Genomic DNA, 18,272 nt, shown 5'->3' with positions numbered 1-18,272 from the left:
AAGCCCAAGCAAGTCAGTCTCCTTAGCTGAAGGATCCTCGAAAGGAGGGTATGATACAGTGGGAAAGGCTTCTGGAGTTCAGGAAGACTCACTTGGGTTGGGATTCAAAGATAAATGCTCTGGGAACAAATCTCAATCAAACTCCATTGCACTTTCTTTCTCACTATCCCAAGGGGGAAAACCCGTACACATCTGGATACACACATCCTCAAAACACTCCCCAAACTTTTGATGGTTCTAGTTGGCCAGGGTCATGGAATCTTAGTGAGAGGAGGCAAACAGCCTAGAACAGAGGAAAAGAGAACTGCTACATCCTGCCGCTGTGGTGTTGGGCAAGTCCCTTAGATCTTCCTCCATTTTTTCATCAGAAAAATGAAGGGGTTAGATTAGATGGCCTCCAAGGTCCCTTCTAGCTCAAAAACTAGGATTCTCTGACAAGTGAGATAAAGTGATTTGCCCAAGATCTCATAGCTGACAGGTAGTGTCTCTTGACTAATGACGTCTTTCTACTACAACAGGAAGCTTCTTTGATGACTAATTGACTGACTAAAAGGATCCTTATTCAGCATATATAATGCTGTGGTTCCTTAGCCAAGATGAACCAACAACTGCAGGTTTTTTTTGGTCTGGATCTGTGACTTCATCTGTGTTAGATTCCCTCCCTCAGTGCACACTGACACCTCCCCTGGCATTAGTGGTCTTAGAGTGTTGAATGGGATAATTTGCATTTGGCATGTGTCAGAGGCAAAGGTGGATCCCAGGTCTTTGTGATGCCAAGGCCTGCCCTCTGACTATAATGCTGAGCTACTGCTCATTTATGACCCAACGATATTGGTGCTTATAATCATTCTAACACTTAAAAAAAATCTTCTCTCTCATTCTGCTCTCTTTCCCCAACACACACACATGCATGCACACACATTTGCCACTATCTCAAATATCCAAAGAATCCAGGATTTAGAGTCCAAGACCCAGAGTTCGAATCTCTGCTCTGCTCTGTTCCTTACTTAGGCAAGCTGCTTTTGACTCTTAGTTTCTTCAGCCATAAAACAAGGAGGTTGGGACAGACAACTGCCTCCAACCCTTGAGACCCTGTGACTTAAAAATCTGGGGTCCAGACCTGTCCTGCTGAACTCGGGGGGGGGGGGGGGGGGAGGAAGCTATCATCTTTCTCTGAGGCTGGGAATCCAGAGGCCTTGGGCATAGTTTAATGGCCTTGCCCAGGAAAGACCAGAGGGGAGAAAGGATTCACCACTTTTGGTAAATCCTTATTTTTCTGCTCTTCACAGCCCTAGCTGGAGGCTGAAAATATGACTCGCCTCAGTTTGGACACTTGCATGACAGAGGTCTTGGAAATAAGCCAGATTAACGTTTCTCCCCCCCCCCCCCTTTATCATAAAGGTTAGAGGGCATTTCCAAGCCTGCTGCTACTGCTTTTGATGACTCAAGTAGTATTCCAGGGCATAAAGTGACTTACCTGCATGAATATCTAGATCACTTCTCTCCCTTCTCCAATCCATGCCAATAAAGTGATTTTCTTAAAATGTAAATCTGATCTGCTAACCACCCCCTAATGTGAATTAAAATAATCTGTTCCAGATACTCAGAAAACCCAGATTTTATAAGGCATATATTATATATGCCTTAGTAGAGTTGTATTTTGCTAAATAAACATGAATAATATATAGACATAAGTAAAAACCAATAATTATATTAAATAAAATAATTTTAGCTTAATTTTACCTGTATTGAGAGGAGCTCATGGCTTAAGGGGATGATGGAGAGGAGAAATGTTATTGTCTGGAAGAGAAATCCCCTCCCATAATATCTGAGACCCTTCTGGAGTTCTTTCTTTCTCTTTTCTGTCCCTTCTCACCACTGAACCCTTCTTGAGATTCACCATGTACAAGCTTCACTAGAAACCTATCCGATAAAGTCGGGTTTTGTCTGCCTTTCAAAATTGCTCCAAAGTGGGAAATGGCCTGGTCATTTAACACATTTACAATTCTGCTTATCAAAGCTTTATCAGGGAGATAGTTTTCAACAAAGTTTTGCACTTTCACCCATTTTGTCCCCATTCCTTTGATTAATGAAGGGGGACATCCTCCTTTGCCTCCTCCTCACCTGAAGAAAAATACTCTCCTTCCACTAGCTGTTGCTGCTCCCTTTGAAATCCTTGTAGTCCCCCAGTGCTGAACTCTTCATCAATGACCTGACTGGGGATCCTTTATTTAGGTTGGAGGGGGCATACATTTCCCAAGATCAAGATGCCAACAAGTTCAGCCATGACAATTTTTCTTCTTCAAAATGTGTCAAATATTAAATTCCATGAGTTTCAAAACTGTGTAGTACCGAGGCTTGACTATATTTCTTTGCATGTTGTCTCCCCCATTAGACAGTAAGTTCCTCAGGGCAAGAACTATCTTTTGCCTCTTTTTTGTATCCCCAGAGCTTAGCACAGTGCCTGATATATAGTAGGTGCTTAATAAATGTTTGTTGAATTGAATTGAAATTGAATTTCAAAACATCAGAGTATCTCTTCAACTTATAGGCACTCCATATAAGAAGGAGTGGGAAACCCTTCCCCTCTCCCAAAATAATAAAACATTTTGGGTTTTTCTCTTTAGTTTACTTTAAAATTGGTTTATTAGTATCTTCTGTTTTTAGATCACTTCCCAATATATCCCATCACCCCCCCTTCCTAAGAGCCATCCCTTATAACTAATGAGGCATCCATTATGTCCAGTATCTTTTGCCACTTATATTCCCACTCTGCAGCCTCACTGTTTCCATTGGGACAGATCACAATCTGGTCCAGCTTCTTCACCCCATCATTTTTTACTCTGCCCCAGTTTTCATGCCTCCTGTCCCTCCCCATATCGATTCTCCTTTCTAGCTCCTATAAGAGGGAGATTTTAGGTATTATATATATATATATATATATATATATATATATATTAAGGTGTGGCCATAGGCTTGAGCTAATTCCATTTACATACTCCCCCCACACAGACTCCATTTCTTGCCTTTACCTTTTCATAGGCTATCCCCTAACCCTCTCCCTCTTCATCTCCACCTCCTGGCTTCTCTGATTTTCTTCAAGTCCCAGTTAAAACCCCACTTTTGGCAAGAAGCATCTCCAGTTTACCTAGTATCTAGCACAGGGGTCAGCAACCTTTTTGGCTGTGAGAGTCATAAACGCCACATTTTTTAAAATGTAATTTCGTGAGAGCCGTACAGTGCTCACAGTGCCGCTCCTGTAACAGCGCCTGAAAAAAAAATTGACTTTATGGCTCCTGCAGAAAGAGCCATATCTGGCCCTCAAAAGAGCCAGATATGGCTTGAGAGCCATATGTTGCCAACCCCTGATCTAGTGTATATCTTGTTTGCATGTTGTCTCCCTATTTGAGTGTTCTTCAGGGTAGAGACTATTTTTGCCTTTCTTTGTTATCTTTGTCATCCAGCATTGATTAAGTATCTGCTGTGTGCCAGGCACTGTGCTAAATGCTGTGGAGACAAAAGAAAAACAAAACACAGTGCTTGCTCTCACTGAGCTCACAGTCTGATGGGAGAGAACAAGCAAACATCTAAGTAAAAGCAAGCTGTACACAAGGGAAATTGGAGGTAGTCAATGAAAGGAAAGCATTAGCATTGAGTGAATCAATGAAAACCTTTGTGTAGAAGGTGGAAACCAGGACTAAAGAAAGCCACGAGTTGGAGAAGAGGAGGGACAGAATTCCAGACATTGGGGACAACCAGGGAAAATAGCCAGAATCAGGAAATGAAGTATCTCATGCAAGGAACAGTAAGGAGGCTAGTGGTCTTACACCTTAGACCACATCATATCATGGCACCATGATTCAGTTAACATTGGCCTCCTTGCTTTTTCTTGCACAGGGAATAGGGAATTTCACAGTAGTAAGGGAGAGGGGAAAATAGTGAGGTCAGTTTTGGACAGGTCAAGTTTCACATGTCTATGGCACATTCTTTTCAAGATGTCCAGTAGGCAAGTGGAGATTCAAGACTGGAGTTCAGCTTAGAGGCTGGGGCTCGATAAGTAGATTAGAAAATCATTTGTAAAAAGATGAGAGTTGAATCCATGGCAGTTGATAAGGTTACTGTAAAAAAGATGGGGCACCAGGGATGTTAAAATATAATCTAAATGGTTGTGGGTACACACACACTGGGTTGAGGGAGAGACAGGACCAGGATAGGGAGACCAGAGTACACAGCTAAGCTGCTCCTAACTGACAAGAATGGCTGTTGGCCAACTGCCACCCAGCTCACCACTAGGCCAGAGTCTTTGAAACCAGCAGGCAAGGTAAAGGTTTTAACAGGTTTAATTATGTTCAAATAAATAAAGGTGAGATAAGGAATTCTACACTAAAACCTAAAGGGCAAAACCATAGGGCAAGGGGAGGACTTAACTTCTCTAATCTTAGTGACCTAAGCAGGCAAGGCCCAAAGGAACAGCACAGGAGTCTCTGGAAGGCTGCTTCAAACCTGGTTCCAGCCAGGTTTGACCAGCACAGCTAATGGGTCTGAAGGTGGCTTTGGGGTCCTCACAGTAATCCACAGATGACCACAGGATGCCAAAAGCCAAAGTGGTCCAAGGTATCCAAGTAGAGAGAGTGTGATTGAGATGCTGTCCACCAGGTCCCAAACTCCTCCTCCACTTGGTGCTGCTCTGCAGGTCTTGTCCACTTGTTAGAAACCACCACAACTCAGGATCCCAGGGAAATCAGGATGCAGGTCTGAGATCTCCCAGGGCTAGCAACAGTTTGTGCCAACTACTAATGGAGTCTCTCTCAGAGTACAAGCAACTTCCTGCTCCTTCATTCTATCTTGGAATGCTCCAGTCCTTCCTGCTAGGTCCATCCTTAATAGTTAATTAATTACTAACTAATCTTCCTCACAACATTACCAAATGAAATAAGAGAGAGGGAAAAGAGAACCCATGACAGAGCCACGTCGCTGAGGGTATGACTTGGATGAAGACATATCAAAGTAGTCTGAGAGGTGGTCAGCTAGCTAGGAGCTGCATCAGGTATTCAATAAGTGCTTGTTGACAATAAGGACATATATAATTTTATAAAGAGAATTACATTTTAAAAACTTCCTAAATTAATCTCATCTGAAAGTTTTTTGGTTGCTTCACTAAAAAAAAATCAGCAAAGAAAATTGTGTTATTGATCACTCACTGAGGCAGTAATTCAGTTTTCAAATTATTTCCTTTTGTCTCATCAGTTTTTGAACAGACTATTTTATAACATCAAATCATGAAATAGAACTTTAAAAAACTCCCTGGAATGAGCAGGAAGTAAGACCGAATCCCTGTTCTCAAATTCTCAATGCCATTCAAGTGAGGACAGGAAACAAGAGTTCTTAAAGTTTGATCTAATCTAATTTCTCTTTCTAGAGACTATGACAACTTGTTAAGTCATAGTTTTGTCTTGGAGTATGTTACCACTTTGCTGTAAAAGGATTCAAACAGGCTGGCCTGAAAGTCTTTTGTCTTGCTTTTTAACATTCTTCAGATCACAAAGAAAAAGACTTGCTTAGTTCACCTGAAAAGCTTCATTTTCTTCACCTGTAAAATGAAATGTTGCTGCTGGCACTACCATTTATTTCTGTGATGCTTTTCCTACAAAAGCCCTAAGCATCATTTTGATGTTAGGACTTCCCTTGAGCTCCCTCTTAACAAATCAATTCATTGGAAATTTGCCACCACCAACACATTTACACAGTGTCTTAAAGCTTGCAGAATGCTTTTTCTATGCCATTTTCGTGATTATGTGTACAGCTTCATAATGACCTTGGAAGGGAGTTATGGCAGGTATTACTATGCTTTCTTTACAAATGAGGAAACTAAGGCTCTGGAAGTGACTTACCCAGAGTAATGAGGCTGGGCAGTGTTAGAGACATGACTTACACACTCAGTCTGGCATTTTTGCCAAGATGCTATGCAAGTATAAGACCCAGCAGTAGATAAGTATATTCTTCACTGGAGAAATTAAAATTAAGAATAAATCATTCTCCATTCATAAGATGTATCCTACCTCTTTATTTCAATGTAGAGATTTAATTTTAAAGAAAAAAACTCGAAATAACATTATCTACAGTTGTTTTCAGAACTAAATCAATTCTCTTCCTCTGACTACTTCCCCTCCCATTTCTTCCTCTTCTCCCTTCCCCTCTACCCCCCAATGCAATAATTAGTTTTTGAGTAGTGCAGCAGATTTAGGATTAGATAGCTTGGGTTCTGGTGCTGACTTTTCTGCTAATAGTATGTAAGTGACCTTGGATGAGTCATTTCTGGATTCATCCTCAGATTCTTCATTTATTCCTTCATTTGACAAACATCTATTAAACACCTATTATGTACCAGGTGCTGTGGTAGACCTTGGGAGTAACAATAAAGTTGTCCTTGCCCTCAAGGAATTTGCATTCTATTAGAGGAAACAAAATGTACATAGAAAAATTAAAAATTATATATCTATATCCTTCTATCCTGGGTGTGGAAGGGTTTAGGTATGCCTTCCATAGAGGATCCATCTCTGGGTTCAAGGAAATCTGTATTCATCTTACGGGGACGTGATTCTCAAAGGGGCGTGCGGGGGTCCAGACTCTAATCTATGGCTTGTGGCCCCAAATTGGGAGCAAGTCCAGGAAAATCTCCAAAATAAAGCTTAGATTTGAATCTCCCCCCAAAATCAGTAACGGATTATCCCCAGCAGAAAAGACTGTCAATAAGTCTGTCAGATATAAGGCAGCTGTTCATTTCTTCTAGCTTAGAAACTTCTCAAAACACAAATGACTCAAAAGCACACAGTAACAAGTATCATACCACTAAACCAAGAATTCATCGCACTCATTATCCTCTCCCAGAAAGCAAAGGCAGCTTTGTGAGATGGCCAAAATAATTAAGACTGCCTTTTCATGTTCAGGGAACATAGGTGGCACAGTAGATAGAGCAATGGGCTTGGTATCAGGAAGTCCCGAGTTCAAATCTAGCCTCAAACCATTACTAAGTGACATGGGCAAGTCACTAACCCTGCTGGCCTCAGCTTCCCCCTCTGTAAAATGAGCTGGAGAAGGAGATGGTAAAGCACTCTAGTATCCTTGCCAAGAAAACTACAAACGGATCATGAAGAATCAGACACAGCTGAACAATAACAATAAAATTTCATGTTTACCTTGAACCTGCACTCTTCAAGAAATTCAAAATGTCCAGATCTCCTATAAAATAAGGGGGTTGGACTAAATGACCTCTTCCAGTTCTAAAGTCTATGATCCTATGACTCCTGTTGAAATGATTTTTGATGATTTGTATCTCTTCACAACTAAAGAGAGTTCATGCAGGACCATCCCTAGTAGGACATGGGTGTGATATAACAGTTATAAATATAGATGCTTCCTTTACCACTTTTTATGCAATAAAATCAGATTGAAATGGACATCTAAGAGAGTCTTGAAAGGGAAAATAAGTCAAAAAAAAGCCAAGTGGACAGGTGTGTGTGTGAGTTGGGAATGGGCAGCCTGCTTATGGGCATACTGCCTGGAAGAGAGCTAGGCTCAAATGTTCACTCTATTATTTACTCTTTGGGACCTTGGATAAGTCTAGGGCTCAGTTTCCTCATCAGTATAATGAGAAGATTGGACCAACTGACTTCTGAGGTTTCCTCTAGCTCAAAATTTGTGATCCTGTGTATAAATACGTAGGTATTTTTTCAGCGCCAGCCCCCTTTTCTTTTCCCCAAAGAGTGACTAATGGCCATCATCAGGGGTGAAGAGGCCCCAAGCAAATACCCTGATTTGCTCTTCTCTAAGTATTGCTCTGATTCTGTGGGCTTTAAGAAATGGAGTGTCAATAAATTTGACTGCTTTGTTTCTAGGTCACTGGTGTCTTAGTCCAATATTTGTGGTCCATTCTTTAAAGGATCTTTCTGCTTCACATCAATCTAAGATGAAGTGATTTTATTAGAGAGGGAATAGAAACTTCGAAAGAACTAAGAGAAATCACAGCAGGGACCATCCCAAGGAACTGAGGGAATTTCACCCAATCTTCCTCCTTTTCTCTTGCCTCTTCACAACCACTGCCCTCCAAAACAGCATCAGGATTCCCCCAACACCAAGTTAAGATGGTGAGAGCCATGTTGTTTTCTTAGGACTTAGGGCCATTCATAATGAATAACACAACAAAGTCCACAATATAGTGCTGGGGTATATAAAGACAAGCTTGGGGGCAACTGGGTGGCTTATTAGATTGAGAGCTAAGCTTAGATATGGGAGGTCCTGGGTTCAAATCTGGCTTAGATACTTCTTAGCTGGGTGATTCTGGATAAATCACTTAACCCCCCCATTGCCTAGCCCTTACCACTCTTTTGCCTTGGAACCAATACATGGCATTAATTCTAAGATGGAAGGTGAGGGTTTAAAAAAAATAGACAAGCTTGAGGTTTATAGCACTTAAATAGCAGGGAAAAATAAGCCATGAAGTAATAATGCTCCCTTTTTAATCCACTCTAGTCTGATCTTTATTCTGCGTGTCAGAGTCCCCAACTCATATTAAATGGAGAAACTGGAAAAGCTACATCAGGGAGACAAGGAGATCAACAACCTAAACAATTAGCTGAATGTTTGGTCGCCACTACAACTCTCTCCCTTTGTTCCCCAGGTTTATTGGGTAACAAAAAATTTGCCATATATTTATATAGCATTTTACATTGGGAAAATGATTTATAAATTCTCTTCTTTCCTTGAAAAAAAAGCCCTACCTTTTGTCTGTGGTTCCAAGGCAGAAGAGTGGTAAGGGTTAGGCAATGGGGGTTAAGTGACTTACCCAGAATCACATAGCTAAGACATGTCTGAGGTCGAATTGGAACCCAGGATCACCCATCTCTGGGCCTGGCTCTCTCTCCACTGAGCTTTCTAACTGCCCTTTTATAAATTCTTTTCATCTTTTACAGTGATCAGCATGACATTTAGGCTATCTAATCCATCTTCTGACTTCAAAAAGGACTAAATGAATGAGGATTCTTTTGGGATAGGAGGAACAATGTCCTTAGCTATTAAATGGCAAGATAAAACAATCCCAGTTCCTTTAACTTCACTCTTTAAAAACAAAATAAGCAAACAAAATCTCTTGTTTTATTAATTGACAAGCATTTAGTCATACTTTCAATTAACCAACAGATATTTGATTCATTCCTAGTCAAGCCAAATAACGGAGAATTTCCTAGATAGGTAAGAGCTTTTCACCCCAGAAAAATGGCAAACGCCTATATGGTCTGTAGTTGTTTCCTTTTAATCTATAATACATGGGTTACCACGTTCTAAAGAATTAGAATACTGAAGCAATGTGTTTAGGATGCAAATTAAGACTTAAGTTTTTTGGCCTCCATCAGTTCAGAAGGCAGGAAAAGACCTTATAATTCCTCAACATTAGTGCTATGAATATTAATATGGTGACCTTTAATATCACTGCCATTACTAATATTCATTGCATAGTAAATGTGCCACCAGGCCTCCTACTAGGGCCTGCTATTGTTCCAACTTCAGTTACATTTGACTCTTTGTGACCCCTTTTGGAGTTTTCTTGGCAAAGATTTGCCATTTCCTTCTCCAGTTCATTTTACAGATGAGGAAACTGAGGTAAGCTGGGGGAAGTGAATTACTCTGGCTCACCCAACTAATAAATGTTTGGGCAGAAATTTGAACTCCAATATGGGAGTTGTCCTCTAAAGATCTTTTAGATATTTAGAAAGCCAGATTATTTCCTCTGAAAATGTCTCAGCCCTTCCACTCCCTTAGGATCCAGATTTCCTGAGGTGCTTTGGCCAAAAGAATTCATTAGCTTCTAGCCAAACCTGGAACCACGAGACTTTCTGCACTTGCCTACTTTGGTCCTCAGACAACAAACACACAGCTAGACCCAACTGGAAGGCTTAGAGTTTGAGTGAAGCTTAAGCTGCACTTGAGAACCCAGGGACACCCCCATACTACCAGCTGAAATCCCAAGCCAGACCTGTACAGGATTTTAATTCTCCTACTTATAATTGATGTAACCTTGGAAAAGTTTCTTAACCTTTCTGGGTTCCATTTTCCTTTTGTACAAAATGAGAGAAATAAACTTGATGATTTCCCTCAGCTCTAAATCTTGTGAATTGTGGGATACCCTTGAACCCTTGAATTGAACCTTCATTAGTACAGAGAACTCCCAGATGAGGAAACTCCCTCTGCCAATACAAGTGAGTATCTTTTCTGGGTGGTTTTAGAGAGGTGCCTGGAGCACTGAGGGATTATGTGATTTGCCTAGGGGCCACATAGCCAATTAATGTCAGAGGAAGACTTTGAACCTAGTTCTTCTTGACTCTTAATTTAGCCAGCTTTCTCTCCACTATTCCAGTCTTCTCTTGAATAAAAGGCTTTTATCACATAAATCTATCATAGATTTAAAGCTGAAAAGGAACTTAATTTCTTCATCTGTTAACAAAGGGATTGGTCTGTATAATCTCTGAGGCTCGGAGTGGTTAAGCAGCAGAGGTGGGATGAGAATCCATGGTCCTTCTTTTACATGTCACCTCCTAGCCAGATGTTATTTTCATATTCTTAGACTGTGAGATCAAATATCCACAATAGATCTGACAGTAAAAATTGATATTTAAATGACACTTGTATGTTTGCAGGGGGTAACCCTAAAAGGTGGGGACAACAGGTATGAGAATTCCCACTTTATAGAGGAGGAAATTTGCAGTCTAAGGATATTAAGTGACTGGTCTAAGGTGGACAGTATGCTACAGAAACCTGATTTGAGCCCTGACTCCAAATCCAGCACTCTGTTCACCATGCAAAAATACTGAAATATGAAAGAAATCTCCTTAAAGGATCCATTGGGCAACTTCCATACTCCTGCACCAGCTGGGTCAAGATCAGGGTGTTTGGCCCTCGGCAAAGATTTCTGAATTCCTCATCAGGCACCTTGGAGGGTCTAGATAGCAGTCAAGAAAGAAAGAAATGGCTCTGAGAGAGGTAGTACCTTTAGTCAAATCTGTTGGCAAGCTATAGATTGAATGTGGAAATAGAGCCAAAGAGCATGAGAGCAGCCAGAGCCACTCACTTGATGAAAGGCATGGGGAATTTCTGAATGGTATTCATAGAAAGAAAACAGAATGAAGCCAGTGACCAAGATGAGCCCCACTCTTTAGGCCTGGAACACTACAGAATGGCATTCTTTAGCCTGAATTCCAGATTCCTAGCCAAGACAATGTGCCATGGCTCAGAAGGGATTCTCTGGGGCACAGCTGTCACTACTCTTGCTGGCCAGCTCTGTGCTAGAATCTATAACTCCACTTTCAAGTCCTTGATGATATCCTGAGTCAAGAGGCAGAGGTTATACCAACATAGGCAGAGGTGCCAGTGGAAGTGGCCACCCAGTTAGTTCTCCCTGACTTCTTCAGATGTCACAGATTGAAACCCATCCCTGTCTACCCATCCTGTATGACTCTCATCTGGATCCATCCCAAAGAGTCACCTCAAGGGGTCCTCTTGATGTGTGAGAGGTTTTCCATGCTATTCCTCAGCATTGTGAGGGTATCCAGGAACACGTATCTGTCCTCCTGGCATCCCTTACTCTTACCAAAGAACCAACCTATCTTTTCTTTCTGTCCTGGAAGACATCCACTCTCATGCTTCCCTGGAGTTCTTTGTTGGGTCTGTTTATATGCTGTGCACATCCTCCATGTAACTTTCCATTACTCTCTTGTTTGGTATTTATTGTTGGTTCTTCAGGGACAGGAGTCTTGCTTGTTGTGATACAGAAAACTAGTAAAATGTTTACATTATAAGGATAGGCCTTTGATTCCTTTTATCATGCTATATATTTTATAGATTTAAAAACTTTATTTTGAGAAGAGATTCACAGACTTCAGCAGGCTACTAAAGAAGTCTATAAAAAAAGGTTAAGAATCCCTGGTGTAAAGGGATTTGTTTTTTTGCAGTTAAGAAATCCACCTTTATTCTTCATGAACATGGTGCCCACAAGAGCATGAAGGTAAGGCACAATAGGGTTTCATGTTTTAGAAATGTGCATCATGTTTACTTAACCAGAAAAACATGCATTATCTGTGCAAGTTTATGCTGCAAACCCAACACGTTTACAAAAACAGGAAGAAAAAACCAAACTGAGCTTTCAACACAATTTTTAGAACTCGTGTATTTCCAGGCAGAAGAATTGATAGATATGCTGTATCAACAGGATATTAGAAGAGTCAATCAGAAAAATAAAACTAAATTTTGCTCAGCAATCATTCTTACTCAGAAATGATCATCAGTAACAAAATAACTTATTGATAGTTGAATTTTAATACTGAGGCACAAAGTAATTGTCATTTGTACATTTTTATTTACATATCTTTAGAAACTCAAACCCCTCTAAGTGATAAGAATACAGAATTAGTTCACAGGAATTATGAGAAGCAGGAAGTTTTAGTCATTTTGAAATATTTTACTATGTATGGGATGAAACAAAAACATACTTAAATAAATCTGATTTTGTTGGTGTAGACATTCCCTCCATTCATGCAGATTATGATCTCTCCAGTTATTCTCATCTTGTGCTACTTCTTAGCTCTATGTTCCCATAAATCTCCCATACACAGAGGATGTGGCCAATGTAGTTGAGCCTACCCTCATTTTCTTTGAATTTAGACTTGGAGAAGGATAGGGTCTGTTGAAACTCTTGGACAATTTGTTATGTCAGTTTTGTTACCTAATTGTAACATCTTTTCCTCCTTTTTCTAATCATCAATATCTCCTCAATAGTATCTTTTAGTTGACTTTTCATCTGAGAATTAATAACATACCAATCTGGTTATTTCAATACACATCTTTCCAGTGAGAAACAACAAATCTTACAAAATGAAAATAAGAAAACTTTTTTTTCAATCCTTCCTTTTTTCTTGTAAGATTTGGCCTCAGAGATTAGGGGCTCTTAACCTTCTTGGTGTCCTGGACACCAAGTGGTCTGGTTTGAAATCTATGAATCTCTTCTCAGAATCATGTCTTGTTTTTGTTTTAAAAAATTTGAAACTCTTACCTTCTGTCTTAGAATGAATAGAAGACTATTAAGGACTAGGCAATGGGGGTTAAGTGACTTGCCCAGGGCCACACAGGGAGGAAGTGTATAAGGTCAGATTTGAACCTAGGACCTCCCATCTCTAAGCCTGGAAGAGGTTTACTTTCAATGAAATTTAAGGGAAAGATCATGGAGAGGTTAGATTTTATTTAAACTATGGGCATTGCAGATAAAATTTTAGAGTTCTTTGGTAAAGAATCTCTAATTTGATGAACTGACTGAAATACTGACACCTTTATCATTCATGCTGGTTGTACATCTGTCTTAGGAGCTTAAGTCCTGCCTCATAGTCCAATCCATAGGGTGGACCATCATCATTCTGAAAGAAATCATCCCATTTAATTTCAGGAAAGAAACAAGACCCATTTAATTCCAACAATATGGAAATTTTTACAGTTAGAGGACTTGTAGCATTAACAACTAGAAAATATCATTCTATTATTTATTGAATGGTAGCATTGCAGAGTATTTCCCTTGCATTGGTTTTCACTTGTGTCCTGAAGCACTGAGGGGTAGCAACAGAACTGAAAAGGTGGAGAACAGATGTTTATCTTCTGTGAGGGGTTAAATAATATTGTGATAAAAGTCCAGAGAACAGTTTGGTAAACCACATCTACTTATTTATTTGGAGGAGAGTTGGGATAGGAAATAGGAGGTAGGAAATAGGAGATTATAGCTCTTAAATCTTATACTATGCCTAAAAATCTAAACCCTCTACTAAAATCTCTAAGAAACCCTAAATCTAAGGATCTTCTTGCTTGATGAAGCAGGCCTAACTAATCTACACTGACTATCTAAGATTAAATTCTGTATCTCACTGACTAATCTAAATTAATAAATCTTTATCTCCTCCAACTTCCTTAACCAGTATCTGAATCCAAACCATAAATGGCAAAACTAACTGTCACAGTGACACAGATAGTTCTCCTGCACCCTCAAGTTCTGAGGAGAAAAGCCCTCAGAGTCAGGCCTTTCTCCCTCAAAGTGCTGAGGAAAGAACCCTTCAGAGACAGACTTCTCAAATCCGTATCTAAATTCAAACTCTCAACAATTAACTGTCAGATCTTCTTGACAGAGAGAGAATGACACAGAACACCTGCTCCCTAGGAAGTCAGAGAGAAAGAGTCCTTTCTCTTAATTTTTTCTTTTATAATCTGCCTCTTAAAGAGACAGAGGGAAATTAAGAAAAACTTATAACACTTCCAACATTTTAAAGAAACTCTGGAGTGCCAGCTTTAGAAAATCACTTGTTCATGCCTCTGAAATTCACCAGGCTTCCCCCACTCCATCCCACTCCCCACTCTGCCAAATGGGGAAAGAGCAAACCAAGAAAGAAAAAAAAATGAAGACTGAAAAAATGAAACAGGATACAGTGAGATTACAAGTGACAACCATAAAATAGTCAAAATCACTGGGATCGATTTTGTTTCAACTTTACAAGAAATGACTTTCAATTAAGGAACACAATATCTTATCAACATTTCTTTAAACTTAGATTGAAGTGATGCATGAAGCCAGTCAAGGTGGTTCCAGCAGAATACTGGTGATGAGTGAGAGTGAAGAGAATCTCTCGACCAGGAGAAGGTAAGCCCAAAGGATTCTTTGGAAGGAGCTGGGCTTTCCTTTGGGAATGTGGGGGGGGGTAGGAAAATGGAAGGGAATTCATTGTAGCTCATCTTACTCTCCTGACACTTAACAATGGTGCATCTATTGCATTACATTTAGGAAGTATTTGCTATGATAACATTTATGGTATTCTTATACCCACAAATCTACAAATGAAAACTGCCATTTTAAAATTGGACATTTTAATTCAAGAAATATAATGAACCCGAAGTTCAAAATAATGTGTGTATATAAATATATAAGTATATTTATATACACATATATACATATATTTAAAACCCTTACCTTTCACCCTAGAATCAATACTGTGTATTGGTTCCAAGGCAGAAGAGCAGTAAGGGCTAGGCAATGGGGGTTAAGTGACTTGCCCAGGATCACACAGGTAGGAAGGGTCTGAGGTCAGATTTGAACCCAGGACCTCCTGTCTCCTGGTCTGGCTCTCAATCCACTGAGCCACCCAGCTGTTCCCCAAATTGTTTATATTTAAACAAATTATGGATTTAAATTATTTGTAGGTTTTCCCCCCAGCTCTGAAAATGTAACACTTAGAAATATGCATATGGTTTGGCATCTTAGCTCATGTACAACTACCCAGGTGTGGCAGTTCTTTGGGAGGCACTCAGAAGTGGAAGAATAAAATGTTGGCCAAATGCATATGTATATGTATGTTATAGAAATTATACATGTGTTTATATGTTCATGTCTATGCATACACACATGTGTATATGTGTATAGGTACACACAAATCATTCTTTTGGAGAGAAGCTAATATGTACCCATTTGTTATACAGAAATTCAAGACATCATCTCCAGTAGTTAGTCCTATAGACATTAAAATATATTGATATCTTTGGTTGTTCCTTCAGCCTAATTTCCAAATATGTCCCTCCCCAGAGAGTCATACCTTGTGAGAAATATTAAAAGTGGAAAAATTAAAAGTTTAGGAAAACAATTGACAAATCTTCCATGTCTTATAGTAATTGTAATGATCACCCATCATCTCCTGCCTCTGCCAAAAAAAAAAAAAAAAAAAAAAAAAAAAAGGGAAGGAGGTATATTTCCTCATCTCTTCCTTGGGGCTCAGGTTTAGACATTATAATTATGCAGGGTTCAGTTTCATTTTTTCCCTTTCCATTTACCTGATTGTAGTTACTGTAGTGTTTACTGTATAGTGTTTTCCTGGGCCTGCTTATCTCACTTGACATCACTTTTATGCTTCTTCATATTCGTAATTTCTTATAGCACAGTTAATACTCCACTCATGCAATGCAGTTTGGTCTGTTATTCTCCAATTAATAGGCCAATTGACTTATAAGAAAAAAAATTTTTTTCTCAGTTACACAAAAAAACAATATTTTTAATGTTTTGTTTTCTAAAATTTTGAGTCCAAATTCCCTTTTTCTTTCCCTTTCCTCCCCCATCCTTGAGAAAGCAAGACATTTTATATAGATTATATATGTACAGTCATGTGAAATTATATATATATATACAGTCATAATTCAACATTAGCCATGTTGCAAAAGAAAACAGAGACCAAAATATATATAAAGTTTAAAAAGTATGCTTTGATCTGCCTTTAAACTCCATCAGTTCTTTTTGTGGGGATAGATAGCATTTTTCATCATAAGTTCTTCAAAATTGTCTTGGATCATTGTACTGCTGAGAAGAGTTGTCATTCACAGCTGATCATGGTAAAATATTGCTATTACTGTGTTCATGTTCTGCTGGTTTTGCATCAATTCATAAAGGTCTTCCTAGATTTCCTATTGACTTTTATGTAACAAGCATTTATTAAAGACCACATGCAGGTCTCTGATAGGTTGAGATGGCCCCATCTGCCATCTTGAAAATATTTTGTTCAGCATACATTCCTTATGATTAGGGTTATCCCTAAGTACTATTTGGTAAAATAGTTTTGCATCATTTTCTTTGGACATTTGATTTTAAACTTTTTCAAATTTTCCAAGACATAGGACTGGATAGTTTTTATAACACCATAAGGTTAAATAAAGAAACAATTCTAAGTCTCTTAAACTGCAGAGAAAGTGCCAACCTGCATTGGTAGTAGATGTTTCCTGACAATGGTGAAATCATGAATCTAATTCTTATCCCACTGTGTAAGCAAAGATTCAGGATAGGGCAATGGAAGGAGATAAGAACATTTTTTAGTGAGGTAACTTAAATCTCAGTAGGGTTGCTGAAAGGAAGAACTACAGAATTTAACTTTGGAAATTAAAGGAACTTTGAGAGTTCTTGCTGGACTTGGATTCAGCAAGTACCTGGGCCTCAGTCCTGCTCTACCACTTCATAGTTAGTTGATTTGGGGGGCTGTTCTTTAATTTTGCTGTTCCACTTTCCTCCTCTGTCTGCTTTAACCTCTGACCTCCCCGGCCTCCCCAAAGTCCCAACTAAAATCCCACCTTCTACAGGAAATCTTCCCCCACCCCTCTTAGTTACAGTGCCTTCCTTCTGTTAATGACTTCCTCTTATCCTGCATATAGCTTGCATTGTTTACATTGCAACATTAGATTGGAAGCTTTTGAGGTCAGGGACTATCTTTTGCCTTTTTTTTTTTATATTCCAGTGCTTGGCACATAGTAGGCACTTAATGAACGTTGATTGATCTGTCAAACCTCAGAGTTGGGAAGGAAAGAGAATGGAATAATCATTATTAAGTACCTACTATGTGCCAGGCAAAGTGTTAAACACTTTATAAATATCTCATTTGAGTCTTACAGTAACACTGGGTTCTTTTATTATCCCCATTTTATCAACTAGGAAAGTGAGGCAAACTAGGATTAAGAGACTTGCCCTGGATCACACAGTTCTTAAGCAACTGAGGCCAGATTTGAATTCAGGTTTTCTTGGCTCCAGGCTCAGAGCTCTAACCACAAATGGAGCTAGTTGGAAGGAACCTTAGCAGTCATATAATATAATCAATATGCAGAAAAAGAACTCTCTCCACTCTGCCCCTGCAAAGGTATTTTCTAGGGTAGGTTTGAAGACCTTTGAAGAAGGAAACCCTATGGCGCTCCCAGGAGGCTTTCATTGTTAGGAAGGTTTTCTTTTACTTCTAACCTAAATTTGACTCTTTGCCCCTTCCATCCACTGGTCTTAGTTCTGCCTTCTACAGAACAAGTCTAACTTTCTTCCACATGATATCCCTTCACATAATTGAAGACAACTATCAGGCCATCCCAATGGCCACCACTAATTTTCTTTTCTAACTATTTTTAGTTCCTTCTTTGAACACTGGCACACTACCCAGGCCTTTTACTGCAAAGGTAGTCACTCATTTCATTAAACTACCAAAGGGGTTCAAAGGGATTTTAATCCAGGGACTCCTTTAGGAGTTTAATGAAATGAGTGACCACCATCTTAGAATTGTTTTTAAAGGTGTAAAATAAAATACAGAGGATCAAAAAGGAAATCAATTATATTGAAATAAAGTCTGTCTATCTATCTATCTATCTATCTATCTATCTATCTATCTATCTATCTATCTATCTAT

At 39.3% G+C, this 18,272-nt stretch overlaps 1 protein-coding gene across 1 annotated transcript in view; it reads left to right on the top strand.

Annotated features, from left to right (window-relative positions):
* LOC123242074 (guanine nucleotide exchange factor DBS-like) overlaps positions 1–18,272 on the top strand; it is a 192,825-nt gene that overhangs the window by 29,159 nt on the left and 145,394 nt on the right. Inside the window, exon 4 of the mRNA XM_044669566.1 lies at positions 14,631–14,719. Coding sequence (XP_044525501.1) covers positions 14,631–14,719 — 89 coding nt within the window. The remainder of the gene's footprint in view (positions 1–14,630; positions 14,720–18,272) is intronic.

The sequence above is a fragment of the Gracilinanus agilis genome, chromosome 3 (assembly GCF_016433145.1).
Source record: "Gracilinanus agilis isolate LMUSP501 chromosome 3, AgileGrace, whole genome shotgun sequence".
NCBI lineage: Eukaryota > Metazoa > Chordata > Mammalia > Didelphimorphia > Didelphidae > Gracilinanus > Gracilinanus agilis.
The sequence above is the reverse complement of the archived record's forward strand: the minus strand, read 5'-3'. Positions and strand labels throughout refer to the sequence as shown.